Source organism: Brachyistius frenatus, unplaced genomic scaffold (assembly GCF_029030835.1).
Source record: "Brachyistius frenatus isolate BFR_SWC_R1_liver_20210118 unplaced genomic scaffold, ASM2903083v1 Contig_80, whole genome shotgun sequence".
Classification (NCBI taxonomy): domain Eukaryota; kingdom Metazoa; phylum Chordata; class Actinopteri; family Embiotocidae; genus Brachyistius; species Brachyistius frenatus.
The window spans coordinates 209,583-226,097 of record NW_027210679.1 but is presented as its reverse complement, the minus strand read 5'-3'; the positions used below and the strand labels follow the sequence as shown (position 1 = coordinate 226,097).

The window sequence follows — 16,515 nt, the reverse complement described above, 5'->3', positions numbered from 1 at the left end:
GGCAGCACAGCACCAACAAAACGACAGGAGCAACGAGACACTCTTCTGCACACACAAAACGCACACGCACACTCGCATGGAGCAGCTCATACGTTGAGACTTGTCAACTCACATAGGTGGGTATATGCCGTAGGCGTGAGGGTGATTGACAGGTGCTGGGGAGGCGCCTTGATCCATATAGGTTGGGTTCCCACTTGCTGAGTCTGGATTGGCAGTAGTAAACCTGCGCGCACACACACACACACACACACACACACACACACACACACACACACACACACACACACACACACACACACACACACACACACACACACACACACACACACACACACACACACACACACACACACAAGATAAAAGCCCATGAGCCAATGTTCTACAGTTGCCTAAGCAACTACCCTCAGTGTGTTTTCCGTGCCTTGCCGCATCATTATGGCCATTCCCTCCGCTCTGGGTGAACCAACCATGGAGATGAGGAGGGAGCACGGCCGGCTAACTAACAAGCCTAACTCTAATGATGAGTGGGAGACAAGCTCGCGCAGGAACCCAAGCCATCCTTAATTGGCCTCCTCCAACTGTAACAGCTAACTAATAGCTGATCTGAATTCAGAGTCCAGTATTTAGTGATTGACTCTAAATGTTGCTTTAAAAAAAAAAAAAAAAAAAAAAATGCAGCCAGAGAATAAAGAAAAGGAGAGACAGAGCAGGGATGGAAGAACAGGAGGAAAGAGAAGAACAGGAAGCTGGATACTCACTCTGGCACTACTTGTTTGATCTGTGGCTTCACGTAACCGTCCACGGCTTTCGCTTTAAAACAAACAAGCACAGGGAGACGGAATAACTCGCAGCTCAGAGCGGTCGTCGCTCAGCAATACATTGAAGGTAACAGCAGCCTGTGCAAACAGGATGTTGCTTACAGAGTGGAGGGGTGTAATACTTGGAGAAGACCTCGTCCTTGGGTCTGTCGGGGTACAGGAACAGGAGGTGATTGAGATCGCTGATGCGGTCAGCCAGAGAGCGGATGGAGAAGTCTTTGGTTGTGTAGGGCATGAGGTTCCAAACCATTCTCTCACCTGGAGAAACGCAGCACGTTATTCACAGTTATAGTAACACGATCAGTTTCTCGAGATCATTTCAAATTTGGTATAATTGTTAAACTGATGACAGTGATGACGATGTCCTCACCCACTAAACTAAAGTTCCATTGATTGTTATCAAAGCGATGACTCTGATCTAGCTTTAAACTGTGGAAACAAGTTGTAAAGACAACCCTGACATTTCATCATGTTTTAAGTTGAAGGCGTTTGCAGTTCCAGTTGCTAATTTTCACACCCAGCCGTCCGATCGGCAACATTGACTGCGTCCTGAATGTAAGGAAGGGAAGGAAATATCTGACTCTCAAGCTGCCAAATGCTCCACTATAGTCGTCAGCCTGTCGATAATTATTGTCTGTTCACAAATAGTTGAAGCCAGAGTGTTAAACGATGAGCTGAAACTCATTATGAGACTCCATAGAATTGAGGGGAGCTGGTGACAGTTTTCTGTCAGTCTCAGAGCCACCCTGCAATCGGTTTGATGATGATTTAACCTCTGAAGGGCAAAGGTCAGTATTTCAGGGTTTCTGGTATAGACAGCGGATGTCCGACTAATGGATAACAGACATGCAGGCCAGGACTTCCTCATCCATGTGTAAGTCTTTGTTAACAGTCTAACAAGCAACTTGAGATGAGACAATAGATCTTGAGTTGAGAGAGTAGAAGCTAGTTAGCAGTTTAAAAACTGAGCAAAAAGCTAATAAAAAGCAAAATTGTCATCAGACGATAGTCGATAGTTTCAGACTGCATTTTGTCTGTCTTTCTGCCTCTTTTGCTCTGCGAGTTGACTATTATTATTATTTTTTTTTGCATGCAACCGAAGCCCACTCAGACGTGATCGGTAAATACTACTCAGACTACAAATGGAAACCAGGAAGCTTACAGGTTCTGCATTCAAATGCTCATATCTTTAACTAGATTAATTATCAGCACTTTCATTCTCTGTAGAGTCATTTCACACATCACTACCATTAAAATATCAATAATCTAGCAGCTCAGACTGCTGATTACTTGTCCATGTTGTGGAGTCTAACAGCTTTTACGAAGCCTTCTTATATCATGTCAACAGATGCTACCATCACACCAACTAACACAAACTAACTGAATAATACTCGCTCAACAGTCAATAACTGGCAGGTGAAAAAACATAGAGCGAGCTAATGAAAGATACATTTCTGAGACATTTCTTCTCTATCCAGGACTAACGTTGCGAAAATTACAGTTCATCAGGTGGAAAAAAACAAACTTGTTGAATGGGATGTCCATGTTCTTCTGTGTCTTTTGTGTGTTCGTGGTGAAAAAAAAACTTTAATTTACAAAAAACATAACAGGAACCATAATTTGTCTTCCATGCACCAATTCACGCAGATTTTTCAAAGTCCGAAAATTATCTCAAATGAGGTGTTTTGCACATTGTACCTGCTTTGTCTGCGACCCAGGCAATTGTAATGCCTCCAATCTCAGAGTCACTAAAGCGCAGAAGGAAGGTACCGTTGGGTTTGGACATCAGCATATCCTGGGCCTGCTGCTTGTTCACGAAGCCCAAGATCGCTCTATAAAGAAGAGAGAAACAGACACATAGAAAAAGTGCTTTCCCTCAACACGACTCCTTCCATTTGAATCCAAGTTTACTGGAAACAGCAGGTTGCCATGGAAAATCATGAAAGTGAACCAATGCTCGAGTTGTCAAGATTAACAGAATGGGCTGAGGAAAAAAAAATTCATTTTCACAGAACATGCAGTCCAGCTGTCAAATTGAAAAAAAAAAGAGATGAAGTGCTTTTATTATTTATGTCTGTTCTGCTACATTTTTCATCAAAGACTGAACCTGACAACAACAACAACAACAACAAAAACCCTGTTCAGGTTCCTTACCCGTCATTCCAGTGTGGTTTGAGATGTTTTTTTGTGAGTTCCATCACACCGTCAAACCACTGCCAAAATGTGAAGTTTCTCCCTGGCAAGCTTTCCTGTAGAGAAACATTGATTCGGGAAAGATATCAATATATGAAAAAAAAGAAAAAGCACCCAGGATTCAAACAGACATGTACACCTTTTAGTACAGCCGGTCCAGATACATGGAGAAGAGTGTTCAGAGCTGAGGAAATTACAAGAGGACAAAGTTGGATGCCAACTTAAGACACACACACACACACACACACACACACACACACACACACACACACACACACACACACACACACACACACACACACACACACACACACACACACACACACACACACACACACACACACACACACACACACACACACACATTGGTGAAGTGGTTGAAACTTAATGTTCTTGTAATCCAATAATACTGATGGTGTGCGGTGAGTGCGAGTATATTTTCCGCCTTCACCGGCTTGCTGAGCCAGAAAATGAGGCCTCCAGCATTTTTCTGTGTGGACAAACAGGCCCATTAAGATGAAGACCTGGCTACCAGTGAGGCGTTCTCATTCAAGTCGACCACAGAATAGAGCTGCAAATGGAGCGAGAAATATTCCTATGTTGGAATGACGTAGTAATAATAAATCCCTCTATGAATAACAAGCGTGTGGTTGAAATGTCTCACTGAAACTGGCCCGTGGGCTTTTTAAAAATGAATGGGGGAGAAAAACATCTCTAAGTGAACCATACATTAAAACTGATGTAGACAGATAAATAGAAAGCTCTTTATAAAAGCTGTTTGTTTGTATTCAATAAGAAACACAGAGAGAGGATCTTAAGGAAAGACTAGTGCTGACCCTGTTAAACTGTGACCAGCTCATTGTCATGCTCCGGTAGTCGTCAGGGTTGTTGCTGGAGCTGCTGAAGGCCTTTTGAGCCAGGAAGACCAGGTTCTCCTCAGACAGGCCTCGGTTACTCTGCACCTCAGCTTTGTACTTCATGTTGATGGCATCACACAGCTGAGGCCACAGCACCGTGTCTGGCACGAGGAAAGGCACCCGTCCCTGCAGACACAGAGGAGACAGCCGAGGATTTACATGAGCTTTGTCGAGGGGAGGAAGGCAGCAGCAGAATGTAAAATCAACGCTGTCTACAAGAAGGGGATGAGTCGACTCTTTTTCTTGAGGAAACTTCGATGTTGGAGATGTTCTACCAATCTGTTGTGGCCAGTGCATTGTACTTCGCTGTGGTCTGCTGGGGGAGCAGCATTGGAGCCGGAGACACCAACAGACTTAACAAACTGGTGAAGAAGGCCGGCTCCATCATTGGCTGCAAACTGGACAGCCTGGAAAAGGTGGTGGAGAGGAGGACGCTGAACAAACTATTGTCCATATTGGATAATCCTGACCACCCTCTCCACCACCTGCTGCAGGGACAGCGGAGCACTTTCTCCAAAAGACTCCTCCAGCTCCGCTGTCACAAGGACAGATACAGGAGATCATTCCTGCCGACCGCAATAAGACTGGACAATAACTCACCTCTGGCAAAATCCATCACACAACAATAACACCGTTGTCTGTGTTTCTTGGTTGTTTGTATATAATATATATAGATATATACTGTACTGTATATACTGCGCATTTTATATTTTTTACTGCTATTTTATTGCTTTCTATTATTCTATTATTATTATTATCTTATTGCTTCCTGTATGCTGCTGTAGCGAAAAAATTTCCCCTTGGGGATTAATAAAGTAACTACCTAACCTAACCTAAAATAAGATCACATGCAAATGTGAACACGTGAAACATTAGTATTTCCAGATGCTATATATATTTTTTTTAATTACATCATTGTCTCTGCATGAATTAAAGCCATATTTCATGAAATTATCCAAATCAAAAGAAAACAGCTAGTTGTCATGTAGATAGAGAAAATACAGAGTTTATGACCTTAGCAAGTTCACCTTAAACCAAAATGAAACAATGATTATTCGCATGCACCAATCTACATAATAAGGTCTGCAGCCATTTCATTGCTTTTCAAAATGTCAGAGAACAATTTCTGAGCCTGTGGCATTTTTTCCAATTACTTAAATTGTCAAATTATTGCTACTTTCCATTAAATGAACAATTTAGTTGCTTATTTCCTCTATAGAAATCTATTATTTTGTGAAGTGTTCAAACACTTATATCCTTTAGTATTAAATTCCAGGCCATTGTATGGTAACTGCGTTTTGATTGTGGCTTTGTGTCGACAAAATTGTCACTCAGCCACAATCTGAAGAATACATTTTTCATGCTCGAAACTCAACAGTTTTTGGGATAAGGCGTTTCTGGAATGTTGAAAACACAGTGTAATTCAAAAGTTTAAGCATTTCTAAATAAAATGTTTGACCACAGACAACAATCACACACACAAACGTTGACTCACCGGCTCTGCAAACGCGTTGTCCCACAACACAGTTGCTGTGGCGTTATTGTCTTGACTACCGTGAACTATCACCACTACAGGAAGTGATAGCGTCTGTTCAAGAGAAAGAAAATGAGGCCATCAGTACAGGAATATTCATGAATAAATGGTGCACATACTCCAACATAACATTCATTGTACTTATAGATTTAAGCGTAACGAAGGGTATTTTTAAACAGCATCATAAAACCAGTGGTAAGAAGATAGATGAGGACTGAGAACGAGTACGACTGGTTGGGTCGATGTAGAGCACTCATTTCACTGTGTGTTGGAATAGATGCTCAAGGTTTTGTTCGAATAAATAGATTCCTACTACTGCACGTGTAATAATAGACACTATCGCTATGTGTCAAGGTTAGTGTAATGTTTTCTTTCCCCTCGTCTGCTTGCATCCTCTTACCTTCACTTGAAAGACGAGCTCATTGCTTCCAACACTAAACTGGGACTCGAACAGAATGGTGAACTTCTCTTCTGTGACGGATTCTGCTCCTCGCCTGTCCGATCGCTTGATCCTCTTTAAAGACTACATGAGAGATGACGTGTAAAGATACATGGTTCATATTGGTTATGCAGCGAGGCGATCAAACGTACACATCACAGTACATGTATGCATAATTCACTTTTAGTGGGACTGCGGGGCTGACACTTAAATAATCCATGGAGGGCCCCCCGGGGGATCGTTGCTAACAACGTTTGTCATGAAAAGAGGATCTTTACTGAAGCTGCAGACTGATCCCCAGCAGCACTGCTGAGTGTTCACGGGTTTGTGCAGTACAAACTAAGATGTATGCACACTCCACAGTTACCAGATAATGACAATGGATGGTGCAGTTCACTTCAACACTGATGCTTCTAAATCTTCAGAGATCCCAGAAGATTTTATTAAAAAAACATGCTTTCACTTTATTCCAGCAATTTCACCCCAAGAAAATATATCATTGGAAAATACATTCCCATAATAGTGGGCATAATGATGGGCAATTACTTCACTCCTGGGTGAACCAGCTCTATGGTGTAGACCCATGAACAATGACATGCCGAGGCAAAACAAGGCAAATATTGACAAGGTGGAGACTTCGAGATGAATTCTTTATTGTAATTTCAGACGCTTTCTGTAGTATCAAGGCAATGATGGTATTTTTTCTTTCTATTGATTTGGTCATGGTAAAATAATCTGCTCATCTAGCCCAGAACAACCCACTCACCATGTTCCTGAAGTGGGCGCTGAGAGTGCCGGTCGTCTGGTGGTACTCCATCACACAGTTATTGTTCAGAATTTCTCCACTGCTGTCACTGATGGAGAGAGAGAGAGCATTAAGGAGTGAGTCAATTACCCCTCCTGTCTACTGTGAGAGTTTGATTATTCTCCGAGCGTATTTTATAGAAATGAGTCAGCGGGAGCCTGGTGAGAAACATGCAGGGTGTGGAGAAGATGTTCACTCATTTTCTGTATAATTGGAAGATTTAAAGACCACCATCTCATCATCATTAGGACCACCAAGCAGATGTTTTTGGGCTTGCGGTTGAGATGAGACACAGCAGATGATGGCCAGGCTGTTGGATTGCTCACTATTTCACCCCACTGGTTGCCTGGCTGACCCAGAGCCTTGAAAGGTTTCTATTAGTCAGGAGGAATGTGGAACGAGGCTGCGCATCAGGCTAAATGTGGATTCTGTATCCACACCATAGATTCCTCTGAGGCATTGTTCAAGTTCCAGCCATGTCTATGTGGTGAGGTCTGGAAACACACTAAGCCAGAGTTTACGCTGGAACCCAGTAACCCCATGTAGAAAGCTAAAAAGTCCCTATCTTTGTGGTGCCTTGGAAGCTCACTGCAGTGTCCCCTCTAAAGGATGTGGGAACACCAAAAAATGTGCATTCAACAAAGAGGAGACAGATAGATGACATGCTGTTGCTACACTACGATGTCAGAGCAGTGCTTCAAATTCACTCATGTCAAAAAATGGGAGAAGTCAGAACCTCCAGAAAATCCAAAATCTTCTCCCAATTGCATCGATTTTTTTTGCTTTAAATCGACACCGACAAAAAGGTCCTCTATACTTACTTCCTTGTGTTCTCGTTCTTCAGCAGGGCCTTGGCTTGCTGTTCACTAATGATGGTGGCTTTGACCTGCGGTGGGTTCATGTGCACGTTTAACTTCCCGCCCACTAGGAGGCGCACCGTTGCGGCAAACTTGGTTTGGGTTTTTAGCACCTGTGGAGGCTGCTTCTCAATGATGAAGGTGCTGTGGATAAAAAAAGAAGAGTTAGAGTTTCAGTCACAGTCAAAAACAGATCAAAACCCTGTTTATTAGGAATTATGTTATGTATTAATACGTTAGATTAACACATAACGTATTAGATGTGCCGCACAAGAGTACGCGTCTTAAGAAATACAGACAAAAATGTTTTGAAGAAAGCATTTGGTTGACCGTGACCATTTATTATATTTATTATTTTAACAACAATTACTTGCACACGCGTCCAACCAGCGTGTTCATCATGACCGCATCTGCCTAGGGGCTCTCTGCCTTTTCCAAAATATCTAAATCTCACCAAGAATTTGACAAACTCGGAATAAAAGATAAAACCTTATGTAAATATGTATCATCTACTGACAACTACATAAAACTTTGTACATGTGGCAGTAACTTCATTGCATTTTGCTAAGTTGGCATCCATACGGTGTGCAAGCTCTACTGAAATAATTGTCAACTCAACGTGTCCACAGGACAAATGTATGCACCACTTTTATGTACACACTTAAAATGGTGTGAAATGAAAAACATGCTTATATTGTGCGTTTGCATGTTATTTGATTTAGTTGTTTGTTAACCTATATTGTAGTTACTGTAATTACAAAGAAACATTCATTTTTAAATAAAAACGTGGGTCTCTATAAAGGACTGAATCTTAATGAAGAAGACAGCTGGAAACTGACATGAACACAGAATAATGTTTGTGAACAACACGTGTTTAAAACATACAAAAGACTGCATAGCATGTTTCATAGGGTAGAACATGCTTTCAACGTGTGCATTAGGGTGTAAGTACACATGTCTGGTGTGAAATACTGCAAACTGTTTGTTGATAATTAAAAGTCCACAGGGTTCCTTTAAGCTCTTCTAAAGCTGCAGGTTTGAGAAAAAATTTGAAAATGACCCTAATTATAACCATGTTCAGTAAACCAACAAGGTTAACAATTACTTTCTTCTGAAATTTTTTTGTCTGCTTGTCATTTCAGCTGTTTTCTTATTTGTACATTCACAAACAAGAAGTGAGATAAGAGCACAGACAGCCTAATGATTAATCCTGCAGGCCCACAGGGAGCTTGGAAACACAGACTGCAGTTATGAGTCTTCAAGTCTGCTGGTCTGTAGCTGAACCAAGTGGTGATGAGAGGACAACACTCTCCCATTCCCAATGTGAAACCTCCCGGGGCTTCTCGGGAATATAGAGAGGATGTTGTTGAGGAAACATAACCTCCGTTTGTACTGTGCGTGATAGCAGTGCATTACTGTCTGGTCACAGGCTTGTCTGTGGCCAATCAGAAATTGTTGTGACAATGACATGACTTCTCAGTGTGTTATGGTTCCCTGCAGGGACCATCTTTAAGGAGAGTGGTAGATGACGCCTTTGAAAAAAAAAAACTCTGAATACTTCTTCTTCAGAGATGCTGTGGAGGGCTGAAAGATCCTGGCAGATGTGCCTTTGGGGCTGGAAATAATGGACTGAAACATGTCGTATGAGCTTCTTGCACACTGCATGCTCTTTGTTTCCATCCTCTGCCTCGGGGCACATTTACACTCAGTTATGATCATCTCATCTCCTTCCTCTTTTCCTCCTTCTCCATGTATTTTTTTACTCTGTATTGATGGGGTTTGAGTGACAGCTAAATGATGTATGACATCTAATAGACATGAAGAACTTCTGCTTTGGCTCAGCACGAGGCTTAGACTTAAAACAAACGCAAATAGGACACCAACTTAACTTTATATTAGTAAAGTTCCTAAAATGATCAAATTCATCCCCAAACCACGGACTCCATCATGACTACAATCTTCATTCCTTATTAAAATAACTTAAATCCTAAATGTAATCCTGATAACCCTTACACATCCGCCAGACTATTGCTCATAGCTTCAGTTTTCTTTGTTGTGATTTTGCTCTGCAAACCCTGTTAGCATTAACGTTTGCTCAGCCACTCTGAACGGCAGACCAATCAACGACCAGTGTCGATGGTTAAGTGCGATGATGTTGAAGTCAAGCGTTTTTTATAAATGCAACTGCAGCAGGGGTAGTGACTCAGCCCATGTAGTGGTTAAAGCTGATTGGTTAAAGGCTGCTTCAATAGTTTCAATATTAACCGGAGGTCTACAGATGCAACGACTGGAAACGATACTCTACAAACTGTATTTAGACGCATACATTCACACAATGTATTTGTGTCTGGGAACATCAGGCTAGTAATCAACTTCTAATTATTGATACTTTTCCTGCAATAGTCATTCAATCTACAGTGCTTACATTCAGTAATTATTTTTTTTATTATTATTTTTTTATTATTAGCAGCAGAGTCAGCCGGAGTCCATAACGAAAATCACTCGCACCAAACGCAGCATAAAATCAGACCATGATTGCAATTATTTTTGACATACTTCCATTAATATAGAATTGGCTGCATAGTAAACAGATAGTTCTGACAAAGAAGCTGTTCAGTGAATGTTTACTATAGAATTAATCTGCAGTAGCTTGTTACCATGATAACAATTAGTGTCACCAAATCAAGAAGGAAATCATCAGGATTACGACTTCAAATTTGGAGTTTTGAGGTTTACTGCTAAATAAAATGTTCTGACTTCAGCAGATGATCCTCGTTACTCAACCAGTACGCACTAAAACTGGAGAACAGAAAGCTTCTACAGACTTTTATCATGTGGATTGAATCATTAGATGGATAAATTTGAATGCCTGAGTAATTTCATTTTAGAAAGAGATGATATCTTGCACTCTGTTGACCACAAACCCAAATACAGTTGCACAAGTATCACTTGCTTGCATAAAGGCCAACACTGAGTGCAAGAGAGGACGATTCCTCCCAGCCACCCACTTTCATACGTGCTGGAGCTGATATACTTGTATGGGCACTATACAGACCTACATACAGTAACCTAAAACACACACACACACACACACACACACACACACACACACACACACACACACACACACACACACACACACACACACACACACACACACACACACACACACACACACTCACCTGGTGACCAGCGCTGAGATGATATCTGTGATGGTGCTGTTGAGTTCGTTGAGGAGCTCTTCGATAGGTCCAGGGATGGGCAGCTGCTGTCTGAGGTGCTCTGCCCTCCGAATCTGCTGCCTGTTTTGCCAAATAGTTTCTGCAAGCTTCTCACACCTGACACCCCCCCCACACACACACACAAACACAAGGAAGAATTAGGCCATGAAAGGACATCGTAGAAGGTACAGCATTGTGATTTAACATTGCTTAGTGAAATTATACTGCAGAAAGTTGTACTCAAAGCTTAAAAATGAAGATCAAAATAGAACAGGGCAGTTGGAAACAATGCTCAAGTTTTGACTGGATACATGTACGATATATGGAAATATTGTTTTGCAACTAAAAAGCCAAAGAGAGTCTGAAATTACGGGATTAGAAGCCAAAAAGTCGTTTTTCTGTCTACGTCTCTCTTAGGAGCCAATAAACCTTGGAAATAAACCCAGTGGTTCACTGGGAGCTTGTAAATCTGTGACCCTTTGATTTGTGAGGGAGTCTAAAAGCTGTGATGTTGGTGGGAGGTGAAGAAGAACTCACCAGGACTGAAGGATGTCCAGGCCTCCCTCCGGCGGGCCCCCGTTGCCCGCCAGCTGTTGCCGTCTTTTCCACTGGATCAACTCGTCGTCCAGAATGATGGTCTGCTGCTTCCTCAACAGCTGCAGTGTTTTCTGGTGCTTCTCCGCCAGGTCCTGCACACAAACAGAACATCAGATCAGAGTTTTTCATTATCTCAGTGTTGTGCGGTTCACTGGCAATCACGGATTGGCTTTCATGCACACGCTCAGTGTGTTTTTCCAGAGTGAGTCTCACCAGTCTGTATTTCTGTAGTGTGTTGGCCTCTCTGGTCAGCCATCCCTCCACTGTGGCTCTTTTGCTGAGAAGGGTGGGCTCCCGTAGCTGACGGTCAGCAGGGGGCAGCGAGGCAAGGCTGGTCAGCTGAGCTGAGGAGGGGTGGGGACAAGTTAAAGACTGAGGGAGGAAAAGACAGGAGGTAAAGATCCCTAACCTGTGCACATATAGAATACATTATCCACCTGCCCTGATGCATAATCATTTACTCAGGAGGACTTTCTCTTGCTTAGCGCAGATGATAAAAGGATCAGGATGTTGTTTTTAGACGAGCCCATCATACAGTAAAAGCTGCTGAGTTGTGGGAGCTCCAGTTGTTTGTTTTTCATTGCTGATCAACAGGATTTAGAATAACATCTCAAACCGCTGTGAAAAGTATGTGGAATGATGTTCTTGTGTACAATCTGGACTGTGGTATTCAAAACTATAAACTGTGTACTAGACTCACCATTTTTAAACTTTTATAAGTTTGATTAAACATGAAGCGGCACTCTAACTTTACATTTAGGAAAAGCCCAGTTCAATCAAGTTATTTTCATATTTTCTAATAATCAGTTACTCAAAATACAAAATGCCCAGGTCACATGTTCATAGTGCTGGTTTTGCACTTACAGTGAAGCAATACAATGAAATAAAACCGTAAAGTAGAATATCTGCACTTTTGAAAAGTTTAAACCGGCCAGTGTTTGCCATGAATGATAAATGACTTTAAAGAAACAATTACAAAGCTAAACAAGTTGATCACTTTTTTCTGTCAATTGATGTTTCAGGTAATAAGCTACCGTCTCACATTCTCGTTAATCAAAACATGAAGCTTTGCATTTCGTCACAGCAGCAGTAATGAGATGCGAGTCCTCTGGTCTCACCCTGGATGCGGAGGCTCTCCTGGTACTGGATGATGAAGTACTCCTGGTTATGCTGTAGCTTGCGCAGATCATTCTCAGTGTCCTGGGTGAGCAGGCGGAGCTCCTCAAAAGCCTGGTTGATCTGCTGGTATTTCTGAGACATGCTGTCCATCATCCCTCCTACCGGAGAACTCGACTATCAATTACAAAGTGTGATTGAGGGACAGGGGCAGAGAGAGACGGAGGAAAATGCCGGGTTAAGGAACAGTAATTTGGTAAGGTTTGTTTTCCATTGACAGGTACACATTGCATTGGATTGTTTATGATGGTTGTTAAGTGGAGTGGCTGGCTGCTGGTGGATGGAGAGCTGAGATACTCGGGGTATCCTTGGGGGATGGAGTAGAGATATTAAAGGCGTTGACCGCTATGTGTGGCACTTGGGCTGTTTGATAGTAAAATCCCCACTGACCACAAGCAAAGAGGAAACAGTGAAGATCGAGAAGGTATAAATGTATTTACATACTCAGGCTAACAGCACTGTCACTTAAAGGTCTGAATGAGAGCATTATTGTACCTAAAGGTTCAGAATAAACAAACGTAAATTCAATCAGTCCAAATATGCCTTCAACTAATAGAAAAGGCATGTTGTGACTGAAAATCAATTCACCACAGGAGTTGCTGGGAGTCAAATGTTTTATGCACTGCTGGTTTTATGGTTTTGTAACTCATGTAATAAACTGTGAAATGTCTTCCATTGTTGACTTCCCTCTATGTTGTAGCATTAAAATGGAAAAAAACAAAATGTTTGCTTTAGAAAGGACATTTTATAACATGTGATTTAAGTGTCTGCAAGCTGCCACATTTATATAATTTGTATCACATTTCTGCAGACCTTCACTGGATGAATAGAGGAGACAGTGAGCATTTATCCAATTATCTCTGAATACGCCACCATTTTGTAGTTTGAGCTTCTGTTTGCGTTTGCGGGCTCAGTATGGGCTATGAAATGAATAATTCACGAAGAGGCCACAGGTGTGCATGCAGGTGACAGCCTGCATATATAACACTGGTTAACAAAGATTTTGTTCCATGCAAAAAAATACCTGTATTTTTTGTAATGTTGTTTTGCATACTGAATCCAAAAATCTATCACCCGTAGTTTTTTTTTTTTTTGCATGGACATATAAAGGTTGCACCAGGGAAAGAGGAGCCCCTCTATTGTTTTTAGACTAGTGCTGTAAACTGAAGACGGATGTTCCTGAGGCCAAATATAGGCAACAATTAGAGCACATATTTTTAGTGTAACAGCAGCATTATAATTGCAATGTAATTATATAATTATAATGTAATATACATTCTGTCATTTAAAAACCAAGCCTGGTAAAAAAAACATTCTACAAACGCATTGTAAATCAGTGTGAAAACTACAATAAGATTTGCCTAATTTAGTTTGTAGGACCAAAAAAAGTTAAAATTTGGTTTCCCCGTGTCATTTTCAGCGCACACATGCATCCCACTTACATTTGTAGCCTCTCTGACGAGCCTCTGCTCTGTGTAGAGGATGTGTTTGATACACCGGACCAGCTCGAGAGGACAGCGGTCATACGTGCTCTGAAAGACAAGGAGCACATGAGCTGTGTTAAAGCCTGTTAGCCCCTGACGAGCGGAGCAGCCGCTGCACACAGGACTCGCCAATTTAGTTGCATCAAAGAAGCTTGCTATGTTCTGGAGTCCACGCTGCAGACACACTAAAAGCCATTAGCTTAATGAGACCCAGCATGGCACAGTTCATATGGAGACATGACTCATTAGCATACACACAGTTAAGTGGTTTATGAGCTACACTGGTATTTTATTCCACTGATGAGTAGTGGAACAAATCACCGTTTCACTTTCAGTTTAAAAAGAGAAAGTGGGACGGTTATACCTCTGTTGTTTCCTGCTTTTAGTGAAACGATAAAGTTTCATTAAAAGTTACAATTATTTTCATCATGCTGAGTTGATGAGGACACATCACATATCATGAGAAAAGGAACACAGTATACAGTATTTGTTCATCTGTGTTATTCTGACTTCTGAAGGAGAGATAGGATCTCAAGAATCGCTGAGGAGTAATATAAAGGTATGCATTACATTTTATTCATCACTCTCAGCCACATACATTTTGTGTGCTACTCATCGGTGAGCCATAGACCGAAAAAACAACATAGTAGGAATTCAGGACTGCAGCCACATTCACCCTGTTTCTGCTCCCTGATCTGTTCCTCTGTTTGGCTTCTCCTTCCCTGAAACCCGGCACAGAGAAAGGGAGAAGCCAGACAGAGGAACAGATCTTGTAGCAGAGTTTGATCATAAATAGTAGCACTGGCTGGTTACCAGGGTCCTCCCTTGTGCTGTCCTCTTGTTTTCCTCACTGTGGAGACAACCTGTTCTGAAAACATTTTGTGGACTGTGGGCTCTTTTATAAGAACTAAAACATTTGAGCTCAACAGCTGTGCCTTCGAAACACTTTCTTATCAACTTGTCACTGTAAACAATTTAAAATTTGCTTCTTTTAAAAAAAAAAAAAAAAAAAAAAAAAGGTTCCTCCAGATTTGTCTTTGACTTCAACTTCAACTTCAAAGACATCTTAATGACAAAAAAAAAAATCAAGGTCTGAAATTTGCCAGTGCCAAGAAATTGGAGCCATAGTTGATACACATGTACACAGTGCCTTTCGTTTTTGTGTGTTCTCCAATTCCCTTTCACCTTTCACCAAAAAACAGGCCGAAGAGGACAGGCTGATGGTCAGTGGCAGGTGAGCCAGCACTGATAAGGTCCTGCATACTCTTGCAGGTATGCAGTGCTGTCATAAGAAAAGCTCACCTTGAGTTGGCTGGCATAGTGTCCCAGTTTTATTTTAAGTAGGAAGCCATCCTCTCCGACCTGGTGTTCAGCCTTGTTCTGCAACTCCTGGATCAGACTGTCCAGCAGGCGTTTGGCCTTGAACTCCTCCTGTGGGTTCTCCAGGTCTATGGCATCCCTAACAACACACAATCACACATGTAGGTAAGACAAAAATATAGACACATGCATAAATACATGCACATGGTTGAATAAACTCCAAAGTATTAAAAATGAACAAACTAAAAATGGACATGATGGTTTGGGTTAAAAAAGGAAACTGTCTAAATATGCTTTCATGGGCAAATATACAAGACAAACATACATGTGGCTATAATTGTGTACACACACACACACACACACACACACACACACACACACACACACACACACACACACACACACACACACACACACACACACACACACACACACACACACACACACATACATTCTGTTTGTGCTGCAAAGACACTCACCAGAGCTGACCTTCTATCCACTGCGACAGATAATGTCGCACCTCGATAGGGAAGTGCTGACCGTACAGCGACTGCATCTGGTGCAGAGCATCACCCTGAAGCTGCTGGGCCTGGATCCACACTGCCATCTTCAACACCCTGAAGCTGAGGAAGAGTACAGGGTTTTTTTTAACCAGAGAGCAGGAAGCACAGCTTAAAGGAAAGAGTAAATAAAAGGGTGTAAAGTGACGAGGAAGAGAGATCATTCAAGGTCAGCTAACATGAAGTAATTATGAAACTTTCACTTTCAGTTGTCAGTTTCCTGAAACCAAGCCCAAGAACAATGCCTATATACAGCATATCAGCACTTGACATGGCTGGACTTTCAGGCTTTGGATTTCTCCACATGTTGAAGTGGGGTGCAGTCACAACAACATTTCTGGTTCAGTGTGGCGAAACAGGCGGTCTAAACTTGAAGAACTGGGTGCTTGAGCCAGTCTCTGAGTCAGGGGTTGGTGGTAATGAACTAAACTGGACTCATCTAAGTACTTTTCTTACCTATTGCAGGGCAAGAAGCCCGGCCCCTCCAACTATACACCACTATAACTCATTGTAAGTTTAGTACATAAAATACTAATAATTTTACACCGTTTCATTTGCAAACTCTAAGCTGTGCATTTATAAAACATCCCAATA

General features: G+C 41.7%; 1 protein-coding gene across 1 annotated transcript in view; it reads right to left on the bottom strand.

Moving 5' to 3' along the window:
* Positions 1-15,980, bottom strand: part of stat5a (signal transducer and activator of transcription 5a) — an 86,835-nt gene extending 70,855 nt beyond the window's left edge. The window contains 17 exon segments of the mRNA XM_069709056.1: positions 113-223; positions 759-810; positions 921-1,076; positions 2,517-2,650; positions 2,973-3,067; positions 3,848-4,054; positions 5,424-5,516; positions 5,863-5,985; positions 6,668-6,755; positions 7,528-7,707; positions 10,746-10,901; positions 11,322-11,473; positions 11,595-11,725; positions 12,500-12,674; positions 14,000-14,089; positions 15,344-15,500; positions 15,841-15,980. Of these exon segments, the coding sequence (XP_069565157.1) occupies positions 113-223; positions 759-810; positions 921-1,076; positions 2,517-2,650; positions 2,973-3,067; positions 3,848-4,054; positions 5,424-5,516; positions 5,863-5,985; positions 6,668-6,755; positions 7,528-7,707; positions 10,746-10,901; positions 11,322-11,473; positions 11,595-11,725; positions 12,500-12,674; positions 14,000-14,089; positions 15,344-15,500; positions 15,841-15,968 (2,228 nt within the window). The 5' untranslated portion in view covers positions 15,969-15,980.
* Positions 15,981-16,515: the final 535 nt, after the last annotated feature.